At 46.0% G+C, this 19,258-nt stretch overlaps 1 protein-coding gene across 2 annotated transcripts in view; it reads right to left on the bottom strand.

Moving 5' to 3' along the window:
- Positions 1 to 19,039, bottom strand: part of Wnt8b (Wnt family member 8B) — a 26,100-nt gene extending 7,061 nt beyond the window's left edge. Inside the window, exons 1-3 of one of the 2 annotated variants that reach the window (XM_005352340.3) lie at positions 18,969 to 19,039; positions 1,035 to 1,068; positions 232 to 370 (exon numbers count right to left, since the gene is read on the bottom strand). In XM_005352340.3, the coding sequence (XP_005352397.1) occupies positions 232 to 370; positions 1,035 to 1,068; positions 18,969 to 19,033 (238 nt within the window). In that variant the 5' untranslated portion in view covers positions 19,034 to 19,039. Of the gene's footprint in view, positions 1 to 231; positions 371 to 1,034; positions 1,069 to 18,968 lie in introns of those variants that run through there. The other variant, XM_013348208.2, reaches the window with a different exon arrangement.
- Positions 19,040 to 19,258: the final 219 nt, after the last annotated feature.

Below are 19,258 nucleotides of genomic sequence, written 5' to 3'. Positions count from 1 at the left end.
AGAAGAAGAAGAAGAAGAAGAAGAAGAAGAAGAAGAAGAAGAAGAAGAAGAAGAAGGAAGGGAAAGAAAGGAGGAGAGTAGGAAACAAATGGGGCAGAGAAGGAAAAGAGAAGATGGCAGAAGAATATGATGTACTGAGCCAAGAGACGGGTAAAAATTAAGGATGTAGAAGAGGAGAGGGCCCAAGCTATGACCAGGGGTTCCTGGAGCAGAGGCCAAGGCTTTCCTTACCACTGCGGAGTCCGCCGTGGCTGGACAGCTGCAGAGCTCTCTCAGGGCAGTTCCAGCGGTCCCAAGCAAACTGGTATTTACATTCTTCAATACCACTCTGGGCGCCAGCTGCCACGCTGCTGGAGTAGACGAGGTAAGCCTACAGGAATATGGGCTGGAACTTTAGCTTCAACTCAGGAGACCCTTGTCCCGAGCAACTCTCTCACACTCCCAGTTTCCTAAAGCGTGGGCTGAGAAAGCAGGCGATAGGTGCTATCTCATTCCATAGCGCCCATGTTCTTGTGGGTAGGGACCATTGCAAAGTCAAGATGCCAAGGCTCGGAGAGAAGGGCTTTGCCCAGAGCCTCGCAGTTGGCAGAAGGCCGAAGGAGGAGTTGAATCTGATGTCTATCAAGCCCTGCTTCCCACCAGTCTTTGCTCATCATACTAAACCATCTCTCTCAGATGAGCCCCAGTCACACAGGTCTTGAAATCTCAGGTCTCTTTACCCCTCTACTAGGTAAGGATTGGTATTTCGGGAATACTTCCATGTAGTGCAGTTTCCAAACATTAGGGGGTCACTGCACCTGTCAAAGCCGGTGCCTTTTCTGGTTCTGGAGATTTCCAGCCATCCATTCAGTAACAATCCACTCAAGTTCTCATCTGAACTCTGAAGTTTGCTGAGGCTGCAGGTAAGTAAGTCCCTGTCTGTGCTGTGCGCTACAGCATGATGGAAGTTGTAGGTGTAATGAAACCATCTGTGTTATCCTCAGCCAACAAGTTTTTAAAACTAGAGACACCTGAGTTCGTCAAAGACTTCTTACCTTTGGGCCGGTCATCAGAAAATTGTTCACTGACCTAGAAGAAGGAGAAAGCAGAGCACAGTGGAGAGATATGCCAGTTTGTTTCCGCTTCCCAGAGTCACAGAGATCATTACCACACTATCACTGAGAGAAGGGAAGGGCAGCTAGCTTTCATAGGACACGTTTATGAGCAAGCAGGTTTATAAAGATAGCCTCAGGACCAGCAAGGTGGCTAAGCAGGTAAACGTGCCTGCTGCCAAGCCCGACAACCTGAGTTTGATCCCGGGAACCCACATGGAAGGAGAGAGCCAACCCCTACAAGGGTTTCTGACCCCCACTCATGCGTTGTAGCATGCATGCTGACTCACATGCACATCCAAAATAAATTTTAAAATAATTTTAAAAATTAAAAAGATAACCCATTTAGTTAAAAAATATAAATTGAGAGTATATATTTCTTTAGATTAAAGAAGGTTTATTTTTAAGTATATGAGTGCTTGCCTGTGTGTGCAGATTACATCACATGCCTGAGGAGCCCAGAAGAGGCTGTCAGAGCCCCTAGATCTGAGTCACAGGTGGTTGGGAGCTGCTAAGTGGGTGCTGGGGATTGAATACTGTCCTTTGGAAGAACAGTCAGTGCTCTTAACCACTTCACCATCTCTGCAGCACCATTTGTTTGGATTTTTAAAGTCAGCTATAATTTCCAATACCATAAACAATTTAAAATTACAGCTTCCAATACCATAAAAACTGAAGATAATGTTTGATTATTGTTTTGCCACAGTCTGGGGACAGAGCTAGCATTAAGTCACAACTCAGTATTTCACATGTAGCTCTTTTAAATCATTTCTGTCCCATACATTTTTTATCTCGATTTTGTGTGTGTGGATCTAAGGAAAAACAGCTTACTACATGTTCAGGCTCACTCAGCTACTAAGTGCGGATGACGGAGCTCATCAGGTTTATCTGACTCCACTGGACTGTAGAAGGACACCTGCCTAGTTAAGAAGAGTAAACAGTGGGAAAACTCCAGGGTCTCAATAATTTAATCCAAATATCAAGCTGAATCTGAGAAGTAGCTTGGTATCTACTTGAAAACTAAGTGGCTTCGCTCGTAGGACTTTATCTCAGAGAAATGAAAACTGTTTAGCCTAGGAATTCATATGCGTCTGAACTTCTGAGTGTGAAAGTTAAAGCCGTAGCCTTTGCTGGACTTGATGGTGCTTGCTTATAACCCTAGCAGCTGGGGGCGTTGGCAGCAGGAGAGTCAGGAGTTCAAGGCCAGCCCCATCTGCACAGCTAATTCCAAACCAGTTTGGACTACTTGAGACTCTTCTCAAACTAACAAAACAAGCAAACGATAGCCTTGCTTATCATACACAAGTCCACTGAATCCAAGCCTTAACACTGCAACAATAAAAATCCTTATAATAACAAAAAATCACCATGTATTTAAAAAAACCAGTCACATCCACACTGTGGAATACTACTCAGCAATAAAGAAAAGGAAGTGTTAATACCCTCAATTATTTGAATGAATCTCAAGAAAATTAAAGTCGATCCCAGGCAGGGGTGATGGCTTAGCCATCTGTGTGATTACAGAGGCAGGATCCCAGAGCAAGCTGACTAGCTGGCTAGCTGAATCAGTGAACTCTGGGTTCAGTGAGAGACCCTGCCTTCCTCACTGTATGAAATGGAGAGGGATTCAGGAAACATCCAGTGTCAACCTCTGGCCTTTATATGCATGCGCACATGGAGCGCCACACAGATAAACACCCCCCCAAACAAATCAATATCAAAATAATATGTATTTCTGGGTCTGGTCCTGTAATTGTTACCACTTGGGAGGCTGAGGCAGGAGGATCACAGGTTAAAGGTGTTCATGAGCTACAGAGCAAGTTCAAGCCCAGAATGGTCAATTTATGAGACTTTTTCTCAAAGTGAAAAAAAGAAACTTGCAGTTATAATTTAGTTAAACACTCACCAAACATGCAATTCTCCATGACCACAAAAGGGAGATGTCTACATAACAATGCTGGAGTAATGCAATTATAGAGCTAAAAGCAGAGTAGTGTCTGTAGTTAGTAACAGGCTGGTGATTTGCCAGGAGTTTGGAATGGAAAGATGGATGCTGCTATTAAGAGTCATGGGCCTTAGTGATGGTAAGGGTCTTAACTAGGTCATGGTTACACAAGGGTACAGCATGGCAAATTCACATCAGAATTTCTCTCACTCACACACACACCTGCACACACAAATATATTAGCATATGGATGCAATAAAATAGTGTCTGGATAAATTCTAGGGTTTACTGGATAATAATTGTAAGATGGAAACATCAAGGAAGGCTGTGGAGAGGGTACAGAAACTTTCTGAACGTTTCTTTGCAACTTTTGCAAATCTATAGTTATATAAAAATGTAAAGTTAAACACATATATGATCTGAAGTCTTGGACATTTGGGGAATGACTTCAAAATAGACATTTTAGCCGGGTGATGGTGGCGCACGCCTTTAATCCCAGCACTCGGGAGGCAGAGGCAGGCGGATCTCTGTGAGTTCGAGACCAGCCTGCTCTACAGAGCTAGTGCCAGGACAGGCTCCAAAACCACAGAGAAACCCTGTCTCGAAAAACCAAAAAAAAAAAAAAAATACACATTTTATATCAATCAAAATGCATTATTTGTTAGCTTTCCATCATAGGCAAGTAACATGGGAATCCTTGGGCTGTACCCCAAAGACTCATATCCCCTTGCAATTCTGAAGCCTGGAAAAGTGGTTAGCATCAGAAAGGGAATTAGAACCAAAATGGATAAAGTCATTCTCTCTTATTGGTGACCAATGCGCTTGGTGGACTCTCCACATGAAACACAACACCCACAATGTAGGGAGTTTTGGAGAAGCGATATTAGCAGGTTGGAAGGCTTCCATAGGAAAGAGATTTTTGAAAGAGGAACAAAAACATAGAAAAGCACAGAAGTCCACAGAATCAGCAAAAGGAAGGCCTGCCATGAGGACCTGGCAGACAGTTAAATCAGCTAAGACAAAGCTGTGCTCTCCCGGGATCTGTACCAAAGAGTTCACAAAAATTTGAGATTCGAGATGATTTCAGTGAATTCGTGATTGTCAAAGCCGTTCTAGGTTCAGAGCTAAATTTCTGATCCTTAAAAGACTGGTGCCAAAGTATCAGGAAAGTTGAGGCACTCACCCTGACTCAAAAGAGCAGTCTTTATATTTGGAATAGCTCGTAAGCTAGACATTACCAGACCAGACAGAATAGTTACCGTTTTACAGAACAGACATTATTGGGAACGAAGACAGAATGAAACAAAACATGGATGACAAAGGATGAAGCTTTACCAAGGCTAAGCCTGGGTCAAGAGTCTCTCCATGAAAGAATCTAAGTTAGGAAAGCAGGCTAGTAAGGGACGGAGTTCCTGGAGGGTTTCCCCTCCTATAGCCTATAGTAAGAAGACATGTGTAACATGCTTCTCAGCTGAGCCAATTAAAGTGACAAGTTTAGCGTACACCTGTCATAGGACAAGACTTGGGCCTTATTTGGACAATATTCCCATGCTTATGTCGTTATTTGTAAATATACTTGGTCCATGTAACGGCTTCACTTGGATGCAAAACATCAAGAAAAGACTCTGTGTCCTCGTGGTGAGCACCAGAGGACAGTGCTAGTTTTGATTAACAAGACAGTGGTATGATGTCCTTTGAGCCAATAAAAATAAAGATCGTGGAAGGCATAGTGGATGGAGAAGATGAAGAGGGAAGTCATTTAAGTATGGTTAAGGGCTCGATGCCATCTGGAGACAGTCACATGATTGGAGGGAAGACACTGCTCACAAACATGGACGATACAATGTTTAGTAGATAGCAGCTTCTCTATGGTGGTCATGATGTGCGGCGAACTCCTCGACCAGCGAGAAAGAACGACCACGACACGAGGATTCTTCTCAGATCACGCTTTACTGGAGTGCACTTGGTTGAGAGATAACATGAAGCGAAAGGGGCCCAAGAGCACTAAGGCAGCTGCTTATATAAGGAATTGGCACATGGGTTGCCCTGTGATTGGTTGCCACCATCAGCTGACACCAGACTGCATCGAGATAGGCCCAGAGACCCCCATTCACCGCGCATGCGGGAAGTGGGGGACAGGCAGCTCTCAAAGGCATCGCCAAATATGGAGTATAACCGGCAAGACAGGATGTGGTGCCATCTTGCAATGGCGGTCCTGTCTGGCTCCCTGCAATGATGTGTACTCTCAGATGGAGGTTCCCATTCCCCATGAGGATGGACAGTTGCTGCTGCCACTGCCCACACTGAGTACCGTTCAAAAGGGTCTTTGTCTTCCTGGACCTCCCTAACTATTCTCAGACCTTTTTGTTCAATCTCCAGACTTGTACGTTCAACGATATTCTTGATTTGGTAGACATTCAAATTCACTTGCCTCAGAATGAACTCTTGCCCAGTCGTCACCTCAACCTGCTCCATCTGTGGTCACTCCACCACGAAACCAGAAAGTCCCTCCTTGCTCAGATAAAAGTCCCTGCAAGTCATCTTTGACTCTTCTTTTCTTATTCTGTATTTAATATGTCCTCAAATCTTGTTGACTGCAGCTCATGATGTAGCCAGTTTCCAACATCTGGCCTAACTCCACTCTGCTTCAAATCATCACCACCTTTGGTCTGTGTTATTGGGAAAACCTGTTAATTCGTTGACTATGGGGTTGTACACCAGTAATCCCAGCACTGGGGAGGGTGTATCTGGAGGATTTTGAGTTCAAGTTTATATGAAAAGTTCCTTAAGCTCAACCATGACAAACAACTCAGTTTACAAACAGGCACGTGACTTGCATATAGACCTTTTCCCAAAGAAGGTGCTCCCTTGAACCCATGGAGAGAGAGAGAAAGAAAGAAAAAAAGAAAAAAAGAAAGAAAGAAAGAAAGAAAGAAAGAAAGAAAGAAAGAAAGAAAGAAAGAAAGAAAGAAAACTGATGAAAACTCAAAGCAGCCAGTTCCTCAGTGTAGCCTGGCTGTCTGGTCCTGGAACTCACTCTGTAGACCAGGCTGGCCTGAGAGATTCACCTGCCTCTGCCTCCCAAGTGCTGGGACAAAAGGCACGTGCCACCACTGCCCTGTGAGTGCATGCACTTTTGAAAACTGTTTAGTAATTCCTCTCCATAGGTTAAATATAACACAGCAGTCCTACTCCTAAGCAGACATATATTCAACAAATCATATATACTGTGCTCATAGAAATATTATATATAGAGAGACATATATTCATAGCAGACTAGCCGAAGCTAACACTGACCACATGTCTAGCATCTGATGAATGGGTGCAAGCGATCTGGTATATCCACAGTAGACTATTATCTGACCATGAAAATAAATGAAGTACAGGTACATGCTCCAACACAGATGAACATTACTCTAAGTGGAAGAACCCAAACACAAAAGATCAAGAGCTATATGAACTCTTGCTCTTGATTTTATGAGAAACTTCTAGAAAAGACCATTATATAGCTACTGAAAATAGATGGGCAGTTCTCAAGGACACAGGGGAGAACACTGGGGCATAACTGTGAATGGAAAGGGAATTTTTTTCAGGGTTGGTGAAAACATTCAGAAATGGATTATGCTGAGGGCTGCACAGGCATGTGGAGTTACTAAGGTGCATTTTATGTGTGGAGTCTATGCCAATCAAGCCATCATTTATAAGCCTTTCTTATTCTTGATAAATATCTAGTTCAAATATTTACTTCTTATAAAATTTTATGTGCTTATTTTTATCTGCGTGCCTTTGTGTTTGCCTGCATGACTTTGTGTGCATGACATGCATGTAGGAGCACATGGAAGCCGGAAGAGGATACTGAATCCCCTGGAACTAGAGTTAACAGACAGGTGTGAACTGCCATGTGGGTGCTGGCAATGGAACCCGAGTCCTCTCCAAGAGCAGTGAACATTCTGGAGCATCTCTCCAGTCTCCACAGCCAGTACTTCCTGAAGCCTCACTGCAGGTGTTTGGGGAAGTGGGGTGGATACTGAACCCAAGGCCTCATCCTAACTAGACAAGTTCCTAGTGTCAATAATCCAGAGCAGCTGCTCGGCCGCAAACTACACCCCAGCCCTTGCTTGCTTTTTCTTTTGTAAGATAGGGTCTCACTATAGTCTAGGCTGGTCTTGAACTCACAATCCTCCTGCTTCAGCCTCCAAAGGGCTGGGATAATAGGTGTGTACCTATTTGATACCACCAGTAGGTGTCAAAGTGACCCCCCACCCACCTCCTGCCAAGTCTCACTGTTTAGCCCAGACTGGCCTTGGTTTCCTTTTATTACCTTGTTTCTGATCAAAAGTATGGCTTGCCCGAGGTCTCTGTTGCCTTCTGCCTAGCTTCCCTTCTATCTTCCTCTGAACATAGAAAGTGTTCTGTGTAAGTGCATTGGATTAGCGAGTTAGGAAAAGGAAGGTAATGGAGGGCTCCTTAGAGCCAATGGGGAATTCGAGAAGGAAGAGGTTACAAAGAGATTATGGCTGGGCAGTGGTGGCACACACCTTTAATCCCAGCACTCGGGAGGCAGAGGCAGGCGGATCTCTGTGAGTTCGAGGCCAGCCTGGTCTACAAGAGCAAGCTCCAGGACAGGCTCCAAAGCTACAGAGAAACCCTGTCTCAAAAAAACTAAAAAAAAAAAAAGTTATGGGGAGATAAGAGACAGAGAGGAACCCACCCCACCCACAGATTGCAAACCCAGGGCTCCTTTTCCATTCTTTCTAAAACCTTTTCATACTCAGTTGGGAAGGCAATGCCCCCCAGAACCTACAAACCGAGAAGTGTGCGTGGCCCAGATCTTGGATCTTTGTACTGGGATGTTAATTGTTCAGGACTCTTCATAGGGAGCACTTACTCTCTTAACTAAAATGTTTGGTGAAGAAAAGATTTGGGGGATGCAAGGGAGAACTCTGGCGCAAGCAGAGCTCCCTCTTATTTGTTAATTGAGCACAGGGTCCTAGGACAAGGGTGACCAGGAGCACAGTGAATGCACACGGTGTTAGTGTAGACACATCTGTAGCACCCGTAAACAGCCATGGACAATCATCATTGTGTTTCGTAGTCATTAGGAACGGGATAAGCAATTTGCACAAATAACTATAGTTTTTCTTTTATATTGCCAGGTAAATATTTTGTTTCTCTTCCTTTTGTTACTCTTATACATGATATATAATATATATACATATGCATGTGTGATGTCACAGTCCCGGGGTGGTGGCACAATCCTTTAACCCCAGCACTTGGGAGGGGCAATGACAGGCAGATTTCTGTGAGTTTGAGGCCAGCCTGCTCTACAGAGTGAATCCTAGTCAATGGTCTATAATGAGACTTTGTTCCAGAAGAGTATGCTGTCACATAAAATGTAGTTCGTGTCACATTCTAACAGCGGGTACCATCAGGGCAGTGGTTCTTTGCCTGTTACATTATCAGTTTTCATAAGGACCCAACACAGTGTTTATGTTGTGTGCAGCAAATCTATTTAAGTATTTTAATGCTTGAAGCTCATGCAACTGCCACAACAGTTATAGGATCTGTTCTCCACAGATACACAAACTGCACTGTGGGGTGTCAAGGCAGTACAACACACCAGGTCAGGGGTGAGTCTGGAACCTACACTATCTCATTCTAGCTCAGTGGTTCTCAGCCTTCCTACTGCTGTGGCCCTTTAATACAGTTCCTCATGCTGTATTAAATTTCCAACCATGAAAGTATCTTGTTGCTACTTCCTAACTGTAATGTTGCTTCTATTATGAATTGTAATGTCAATATCTGGTATGCCACCCCTGTGAAAGGATCACTCGGCCCCCGAAAGGGTCATGACCCATAGGTTGAGAACCACTGGTCTAGACCATGCACGGCTGAAAATGGAACTCCTATCTCCTCTGCTCCAGTCCCTCTGCTGATCCAGGACTTAATTTCTGAAGTCATAATGGACAGTTTGGAAGTGTTGGTGACGTTCTACTGTGTGATGGGTGCCTGTACTCGGTAAGGAAGTCCAGATGGTGATCACATGGTCTTGGCTACATTTTTTTCTTTTTGCAATGCTCCAGTACTCCCTTCTAGAAGCTTCCATGCCCATAGGAGCAAGGGTTCTGGGAACTACCAAATCCCCCCCGTAACTGATGCCGCTCACACTGACTCTTGTGTAGATGGTGTAGAAATGAACAAGGGGTTTATGGGAGGAGACAGGGATATTATGGAAACTCCACACTTCTTGCTCAGTTTTTCTCTACAAACAAAAAACTGCTTTTTAAAAAATGTATATTGAGCCAGGTGGTGCACGCCTTTAATCCCAGCACTAGGGAGGCAGAGGCAGGCGGATCTCTGTGAGTTCAAGGCCAGCCTGCTGATCTACAGAACAAGTTCCAGGACAGCCAAGGCTATACAGAGAAACCCTGGCTCAAAACAACAACAACAAGAAATGTGTATTGATTTTTTTTAAAGCAGGGACAAATGTCTTTTATCCCCTTGGAGTTTAATCTTCCTGTGTGGATTTCTACATTGTCATTTCTGCAGAAGGGAGTGATAAGGTTTGCTCAGTTCTTTTGAGTTTTATTTAGTGCCCCCCCCAGTGACTCTCCAAGCCCTTCAATGGCTGAGTAGCTGCGAAGAAAATCACATGAGCCCTTCATGCTGTTTCCTTCTGTCTCCCCATTAGACCAAAGGTGTTCATAGCAAGCCTCAGTCCCTGGTTTTGATCTGTGCCTGCAGCCCCAGGTGTGCCCAGATGTGCCAAATCTAAGTAGTACCCACCTCAGAGCCCTTGCCAAGGGTGGTCCATTCAAAGAGTGTCATTCTTGCAAAGAAAAGGGATTCAGAAGCTGTTATAAAGGGAGTCTCTGAGCCGGGCGATGGTGGCGCACACCTTTAATCCCAGCACTCGGGAGGCAGAGGCAGGCGGATCTCTGTGAGTTCGAGACCAGCCTGGTCTACAGAGCGAGTTCCAGGACAGGCTCCAAAGCCACAGAGAAACCCTGTCTCGAAAAAAAATAAATAAATAAAGGGAGTCTCTGGTTTCTGGCGCTGCACTTCCTGGGTCTGCCTTGGGGACTACAGAGGTCTGCTCAGCCTTGGCACAGGGTCTATTTTCAGCTCTTCCTACCCTTCGTTGGCACTGGAGAACCACTCCAAGACTTGCTGATTACAGAAGACTCTGAGGCTTGGGGGTCAGCAGTTTCCACAGACTTCAAAGTGAACCCATGGATAGACAGACACCAGGGTCTCCCAGATTAACATAATTCCTCAGTAGATTCCAGCTCTGTCAATGTCCCAGGTGTCTGAGGTGGCTTTGGTGACAGCATCTTTCCCAGATAGCCATAAGGTCTCACTGCACCCCACAGCGGGAGGGCATAAGCAAGCAATTGCTCTCCATCAAACTCCCACAGGCTGCCTGGGAGGCTGAGGTAGGACTGGATGTCTGCGCAGGTGCATGTCTACGCACGCACAGCTCGCTCTTGGCTTCTGTCTCTTTTTGCACTCCAGGTGGCTTTTCTCACACTGTGACTGACTCATGGCCTCTTCCCCAAAGCACAACAAAATGTTTGCTGAGCTGGACTATGCCATGAGGGATTCCGAGCCTATCAAAACCCATCCATCCCTCTTCTGGTCTTCCGCTCACGGCCTCGGCTTTGGGAACGTCTCTAACGTAGGCTACTCATGTATGCCCCTAGACCATCTCTCCGCTCCAGTTACCATTCCTGGGATGAACCTTCAACACACAATCTGCTCTTTTATCTTTTCTTAGACTCTTCTAATGCCGCCCTGTTTTGTTTTGTTTTTTCTTTGCAAGTTTATTTACAACAAGGATTAGGGAGAACAGTCACACCTCCGTCTCCGGTCCTCCACAGTTCTCAGAGTCGCTCTGCTGTCACAGGCTCCCAGCCAAGCTGCTTAGCCAGGCCCTGTCGTCTTGTCCTTGACCTCAGCCCCTGCAGCCACAGCTCCCCTAACACAGGCAGTGATGAAGAGGTTCTTTTCTATTAGCTTCCTGAGTATCTAAGTCCTCGCGGTGCTTGTCATGTTAATTATCCTTCCCATCATTTAAGCTGGATCTGGGATCCAGCTACGTGCCCTGGCTGCACGGCTCCCTTGAGGCTGTGTGGGTGGTCTTCCCAGCAGAGCCATGCTGTGTTTACCTCCCTTCCCATTGCTTCTCTACTTAGGGACCTTCTCACGTGGAGAAAGTTCAGAGACTAGACAGTAGCCAAGTCTAACCTTGCTTGATTCACACGGCTTTTCTCTACAGCACGAGGCTTGCGAACTGGTTTATCCACTGGACCCGAGTCCTCAATCAGCCTAACGCCAGTGGAAAGTTTTCCTCAGGGAGGTGGAACAGGAGAGGAGGGACCTCGGAACAATTCAAATACAAATGACGCTGCTGCTCGGTCAATGTCTGGAAAGTCTCCATGTTCCTTTTCCTAAGGATGTATGTTTCTCCTCTAATATTTATTTATTACACACACACACAAACACACAGAAAATCCTTCTTTACCTTTCTTTCTTCTTTATCTTTTATTCTTTTTTTTTGTTGAAAAAGTATGTACTGTTTATCCAACTAAGGGAGTTACGAGACAACCGTCAGCCCCTGTCTCTGCTAGTTGGAACTAATAATAATGAGCTGGGTTAGTGGGGGGACCAAGCCACTAGTCCTCACCCACAGTTTGGGGATGATTCCCCACATGTGCAGAGTCTTCAAGGTAGTTTGTGTAACAACATCACTTTGTGGTCAGCAGGTTCTCCGCCATGGCCAGAATCCTGCCTCCCTGTGGGACTGATGGCCTGGACCAGAAATGTTCTGTTTGCATTGTCTCTTAGCTTGACAAGGACCTTGTAACTGGGCTAATTTCAGGCACCTGGCTCCCTCTCCCCTTCCTGCCTGGGCCTCCACCCAGAAGGCCCCTCTGTCTCGGTCAGTGAGTTCTCCTCAGGCAGCTTCCCTGAGGCTGTTGTGCCAGGCCGGCTTCCAGTCCAGTGGTTGAGGCAACTTAGACACGAGACCAGATCCCTTGGCTCTGTCCCAGTCTTGCTTTGTAAAGACAAAGGCTTTTGTGTGAATTGCTAGGATTTCATATCTTCTATCCAGTATCCACAGCTTCCATCCGAATCCCTCCTGCCCCACTTTGGTCCAGCCTCCTTTTGCTTTCCTCACAGGCCTTTGAGAGTCTCCCTTTGTTTTCCCTATAGGCCTTTAACATGTTTAGCTTCTCCGCCATCTTTTAACATCTCTTAGCACCCACAAAAGGTATGGAGCTCCCATTGGTCAGACCATGGAGTTCTATTAAAGTCAGGTGGCAGGCTAAGCGGGGGAGGGGTGAACAGCTGTTCTCACCCAGAGCCACACAGAGGCACCTCCAGGAGGAGGCCTCCAGAGCTGGAAGCTGCCTGGGGCTCCAGCTAGAAAGGTCTCCCTTACAAGTTTTCTTTCTCAGAATGGAGTTCACATCTTGCCTGCGGGATTTTCCCGATGGTTCTCTGTATCCCACAACACACGAGCACACATACACAACCACACACACACAATTACACAGACAGACAAGGGTCTCACTAATAACTGTGAAACTGGATTCCGGAAGTTTCTTTCACTGCCCTCTGACAACGTCCAGGGGTATTTAAATCAGGAGCCTCCCACTGCACAAGCAGTTGAAAGAGTCAAAGGTTTTCAGAGATCAATTGGGTGACTAATTCTTACGCGCTGTAAACTGTAAATCATGGAGACTGACCCTATGATGGCTGGGGGAAGGGAACAGACAGGAGGAGGACAGATATCTGAAGTCTTAGAGGGGAGAAAGTAGGTAGAATTCCAAAGATCAGTTTTCTTCCACTTTCAAATGTGTCAAAAAGCTAGAAATACAGTCATAAGGAAGCCGGGGGGGGGGGGGTAGAGCTCACTGGGGGAGTACTCGCCTAGTGTGGAAGCAGAGGAGGAGGGAGGGGTGAGAGGGAGCTCCTATTGGACCAGGTCTTGTTCAGGGTACGGGAACACAAGCTGGATTCTGGGAATGGAGTTCCTAAGCAGGAAAAGCAGCCAATGTGGCCTCAAGGAGGAAGGGGCACCGGAAGAGCTGAGAGAAAGCGGACAGAATTGTGCGGCCACTGTGGCCAAATGAAAGGTTTATTGTTGTTTTCAAGATAGCTTTAAAGGCAAAACTCAGGAGTTCATGGCTTCGGGGTTGGTTCTCATAACTGCTTCATGGCTTAAAATGCTCTTCAAGCACAGTTCAGTCCTACAAATAAGTCTAAAAAATTTTATGAATGGAAATTTTCTATGCAGTACCGAGACATATTGTTTAGGAAAGTTAGTCTCATAATCCAGTTGGCTAAAATAAAATGTTAAACAGGAGTCTCCATTTCAAAGGTTATTCTTACGTTATATATATGCCTTAAAATGCCACATCAGTTCAAATCCAGCCCTTGCCAAATAATTACTGGCAGAGACCAATGGACAGCCTTTGGGACAGCTTCAAGCCGTGAAACTCTGCCTATCAGGTGTGGAAGGGTTTCTTTCTCCCCCTCCCCCAGCGGAGGAAATCACCAGTTTTCAAGGCTAGTCTTTTCCCTGCCAAGGGACATGCCATTAGTCCAGGGGATCTTACAGAGCCAGGACTGTCTTTCGTCCCCATTTCCACCCTTTGTGCATTGCTGCAAGCTCTGCCAAGAAAGCCAAAAGCCTAGCTGCAGGAAAGCCCTCAGCCCTTGGCATTTAAATGAGGAGGGAGGGGACACAGCTGCTGCCCTCTCCCTGGCCTCCAAGTGAAGGTCACTGAGGGGGAGTCCAGGCCACTGTCCCTAGAAGCCTGACATCATGGCAGCTTCTGGCCCGGTCCCATGCAGCCAGCTATGTTTCCCGACCTCGTCATCCGGGTCTCTGTGGTTTAGACCTGAAAGTAGTCCTACTCGTTGAACAGATGGACACAAACCCACTGATTTCCAAAGCAAGAAACCTCGGATAATCGTAGGGATTACCCATCCCCCTCCCCAAACCAGCAGGTGATTGGCTCAAGGCGGCAGAACCAACAGACACCGCATTTTAGGATCATTTTCACTACCCTAAAGGAACTAAATGCAGTGGAGAGGGAAACCTTCCTCCTCTTCCAGTCTGTCCTGGCCACTCCTTTTGTTACCTTTCCTGCCCGAAGCACAAATAAACCAAAGCTTGTGTCTGAAGGGCTTCCCTCCTCGCCTTAGTGTCTATTCTGGGCTGCTCCAAGGACAAACAGCTGTATACTGTTCCCCAAGATTCTTTCTGCTTGGTGACCCCATGTCTCTCAGGTGTCAGACAGAAGATTCCTTTCCGTGCCCTTCCTCTTCCTGGTGAGGGAACTCTATGTAGCTGTAAATGCTACTGAACAGTAGCTACGTGAACCTAGGTGAGGCAGCCTGGACCGGAGCTGACACTAGGAGAAGCTCACTTGCAAGGGTTTCTTACATATCCGCTCGCTCTGCTTTTATGACAGAGGAAGCCGAGGAGAAGAGTTGAGGATACAGACTTACAGTTAAACAGGTCTGAGCACCACAGACACCCGGATGAGGCTGAAGAAATGCCAGACAGCACAGTGGGAACCGCCTGTTGGTGTGCTGTTGTCATGAACTGGCAGGGTAGGGAACGCAGGGTCTGATGGGGAGCCAGCGAGTCTGAGTGTGTGAAAACAGCCTGGGGTGTAGCACAGCAGACGGCCATCATGCTGCCCACGGAGGGAAGTTCTTCCTTCTGTAGAATGGCTTAAGTCTGGCCTGGAGACCGGAAGAAAGTCTCATCCCCAGAGGCTGACTGAAAGACTGACAGCTCCCTTTTTACAGAGTCTTACTGGGATGGAGGATGGGGACGCTGGAAACACAAACTTTTCAAAACAATGAATTTGGGAGTGGTTAGATAGTGCTGGGTTTAAGTGCCCTCTTATGGTCTGGTTTTTTTGTTTTGTTTTTTTCTGAGAGAAAACTCGAATCTCAGAAGCATAGAAAGAAATGATATGATCAATACCAGGGGCTTGCAGAAAAGATTGAGGAAAAACAAGCCATAAAAGGCTGACTCTTAACGAGGCTGTGGGCCTGTGGACAGTGGATGGCCATTTCTTTCAAGAGGCCTCAGGGTTCAGGCACGTTTCAAATGGGAGCAATGGGGACTGTATTGATAGGAACCAAGCACACCATTCCCCCCAGCTGTTAACCCAGCCTGATCTTTTGCTTAGTAAGAAAAAAAAATCTACTTTCAGAAATAAAAGGGTTTATCCTAAACAATATTGCCTGAACCTCATTCCCTAAGCTGTAGGATTTCTCTGTCTTCTGATGGAAATAGGAGAGGGTCCTCGGAGCCCATGAAAAAGGGACTTTATTAATCGAACTGTGAGAGAAAGCACCGCTGCCGACAGCAGAATTAAACCAGCCATCCAGCCCGGGGAAAAGAAACAACAATCTCTTCGCATGAAAGGGAGCGGGTGTCGATGAAAAGGCCTTTGTTTCCGGTCCTTTCTTTGGTCCTCTTTATCTCTATATAATGTTCCAAAACAGAGATCCCTATGTGCCATATTATCCTCAACACACACACACAGACACACACACGCACACACAAACACACACACGCACACACAAACACACACACACGCACACACACCACAGACCTCAGAGCATCCTCCTCATCACAAGGAAAACAACAGTCCTGTCTCTTCTCAGGCCCTCCTGAGTTTCGTCACTGTTATTGTAATAGTAATAGCATTGTTGCCATCTATGATGGGAGAGGTAGAGATGCTGAAGGAAGGCACAGGCTCCCATTGTTGGGGAAACGAAGGGTTGGTGGGAGCTGACCTTTGCTGGTCCTGTCTCCGGCTGGAGGCCGGCCATGCAGCTGCATGGCTAGGCTGCCTCCCAGCTGTCTTGGTTGGTTTTGAACCGTGTACTTGTGAATAGTCCGGGGTTGCTACTGGCAAGGGCATGTTTCACACTAGCAGGCTCTTGCCTAGATTCCAAAGCAGCTCCTCACATCCCGCTTCTTTTTTGTCACTTTAGAGACCTGCAGGCTCTCTGAGGAAGAGAGGGCCTTGCTGATGGGACCAGCTTAAGTGAACCTGTTTTAGACTGAATTCCTCTTTTTATTTCTGCTAGTGGGAAAACTCACTCATGAGTTCAATAGTTTTAAGTAAGTTTGTATTTTTTGTTTAGATTTTTATTTTGGGGAGATTTTGACTTAAGACAGAGTCTCTTTCTGTAGCCCTGGCTGTCCTGGAACTCACTACATAGACCAGGCTAGGCTCAAACTCACAGATATCCACCTGCCTCTACCTCCTGAGTGCTGGGATTAAAGGCGTGCAATACCACACCTAGCATGAATTTGTATTTTACTTTCTAAAACACCCATTTGGAAATAGTGACGATGCCTTCAGAGAACACACTCTTGGCTAGATCCAATGCCTGGTGAGACTGCGTGCACAGATCCTGACAGTAGCTGACTCATGTTCTGAGCCCTCGTTCAGGGGTAGACTCGCTGGCCAACGCCAAAGGACACTGGGCTTCACCCCCAGCATCACCAAAACCAAACCCAAAACCAAGTCCTTTCCTAATCAGGTCTCCAGCTCCTTAGTATCAGATGCAAATTCAATATCTATTAAAAGGTTACTGTAAAAACCCAAATACTGAGACCCAAGGGGTAATGCTTTTCAAATATTGTCTTACAACACAATAATTTCATAGAAATTCCTGCCCTGTTGCAGAATAGAAATGGGAACCTGGTCACACACGGCTATTATGGGAGGTTAGCTCGAGTGAAGTGGGGTGAATGGTTAAACAAAAACCTCTCGTGCCTGTTTCTTTCCAGTGAGAAAGTGCGTCGGGAAGGAGCCCTCATTTCACTTCTGGCCCCACTGAAGCTGTCATTATCTCTCTCCTTGGCTGTTTTGTGTGTTCCTATTATCGATTTTAAGGAGCCATAAAGATTAAGAAAAAAACATTTTTAAAGTCACTGAGGAATAACGCTCCCCAGGAACGTCCCACCATCGAGGGACGGTGGCAAATCCTCTTTTTTTAAAATCCCTCTTCCGCTGCTCTCTCGGTAAAGCTGGACCTTGTAGGGAAAGTCCGCGTTATTCTCTTCTTTTCACGCCCAGGAACGCTTGTTACCAGACTCTTTTTGACAGTAATTTCAAGCGGCCCGACAATTGAACAGCCAAGCAGAAATTGCGGTTCTCTGTTTGTCAAATGCTTTTGAGGTCCTTACATAAAAGGGTGATAATGAAGTATTAAGAGAAACATGTCAAAGGCTATGGTTGGTCAAATTTCTCCGCCTGGCTCAATGGGGATGATGACCCTATACAAAACCCGGAGTGTTTCGTTAGAGGAATAACCAATATTTAAAACGTTAAATTTTAAAAATCACTTTTCAAGTGTTACCTAAAAGCAGAATCTTGGCAAAGTATACATCTTTAATTCCAAGTGAAACTTACAGGAGAAAGGAATTGAAGTTTAAGTGCGTTGCACTGGAGAGCCGGGCATTTCCCCTCTAAGTCAGGCCAGGCAAGGAGGGGTTCTCAAACCCCGGGCTTAAATTAGAATGAACTTTCGCATTTCTTTTCTCTTGTTTTCTTTTTGAATCCAGACACTTGAATTTGGACAGACAAGCAGCCCAGCCACCCTCCAGCGTGGCTGTGTCAGTGCCGGGCTGAAGTGCACATGACCCCCTTCAGCGGGGAAGGTGCTTGTCATGGAACAATTCTTCCCACTGCCCTGGTGACAAGGGAGGGGCAGCTCGTGTTTCTCTTTTGCTGATATTGAAGCGGCGGAAGACCACGTTGGGCACCAGTAGAAACGCCCTGAAATAGTCTCCGGGTCCTTTTGTCGTTTTGTTCTCACGAGGCAGAGATGGCTTTTTTTTTCCCTCCCCCTTTTCATGTTGAAATATTCAATTAAAAAGCCAATTAAAACTGACCAATTATTTGGCGGTTTTGCTCATAATCAGGAATGTTGCAAATCATTACGCTTAGCGGTGAGTACTTGTGCTAAGTTGGCGAACTTTGAAATCAACACTTTAATAGAGATTGCTAGGCTCATTTACGATAAGAATACACTCTCAATTAGCACAGGAAGCGGGCTCCAGCAAAGGCATTTCTATTCTGGCTTGCTGGGTAGGATGTGGAGCAGTTGGATTTGTATCTTAAGTAGATGCTTGAAGTGAGAACTGACGGGGGTGGGGGGGCGTTGATTGAGATAGCATCTGAATTGAGGAGAAACTCCAAATTGCCTAGCTACATGCAATCCTCGTATTATCATATTCTCGTTTATTAACAATTACATGTGCTGATGCCTTCCATGGTCCCCGAGACCAAGGCTAATGTCACCTAGCATTTGTCCCAGAGCAGGCAAAGCACTTGCACACGTCACCGGATTTTTGGGGCAATTTAGGAATTTCTGTACAGTGAACAACTTAAAAACGTCTGTAGAAATGCTCAGGTTTCTAGACTAGTGACCCAATGCCAGTAGCTCCAACAGACTTGTAATGTCTAGGGAATGCTAGCAGGAGTCGTTTCTTATAATATTCTGAAGAAAAGTCAGAAAGCACAGAAACAGACCCTGTCCACTCTGTCTCCAGAGGCGTGACGTGCCCGGAGCCTGTGCCCTCTGGGGTCATAGCAGGGTCCGCTCCAGACTACTGTCTGTGTCTCCCCAAGTCACTCGAAATTTGTAGTATAGTCATTTATAAAACTGTACAACGTCCCTTGTTTATAAACCCAATCTTTTACAGGCAAGAATCCTAAAGATTTGCTGAGACCAGTCACACACTCAGGGCAAGCCCTACTGCGTAGAATGGCTTTTCCCAAGAGAGATCTCAAGGCCTCTTACTTGTCCAGACATGAAAGCTAACATTCTGCAACATATCACACACCCTTACACATCCCGCATCCAAGTAGGTTACTTACCAGGCACGGCTGAGGTGGAGGGCACAAGCGAGAAGAAAGACGCACACCGGCTTCATGGGGAGCATAGTCTTCTGAGAAACAGAGGCAGAGAGTCTCAAAAATTGGGAGACAGGGAGAGGGGAGTATTCTTCCTCGGAGGCAGAGGGATGGAATTCTCCTCAGAGCTCGACTTCCTTGGTGTGTAAGCGATCCCAAGCAGAGTTAAGGGGAGGTGAAATGGAGCTACCTAACATCCAAAGAAGAGATTATCTACTTAATTAAAGTTTTTCCCCCTCTAAGTCCTTCAGCCA

The sequence above is a fragment of the Microtus ochrogaster genome, chromosome 8 (genome assembly GCF_000317375.1).
Source record: "Microtus ochrogaster isolate Prairie Vole_2 chromosome 8, MicOch1.0, whole genome shotgun sequence".
NCBI lineage: Eukaryota > Metazoa > Chordata > Mammalia > Rodentia > Cricetidae > Microtus > Microtus ochrogaster.
Note: the sequence above shows the minus strand (reverse complement) of the source record. Positions and strands in the feature narration are given on the sequence as shown.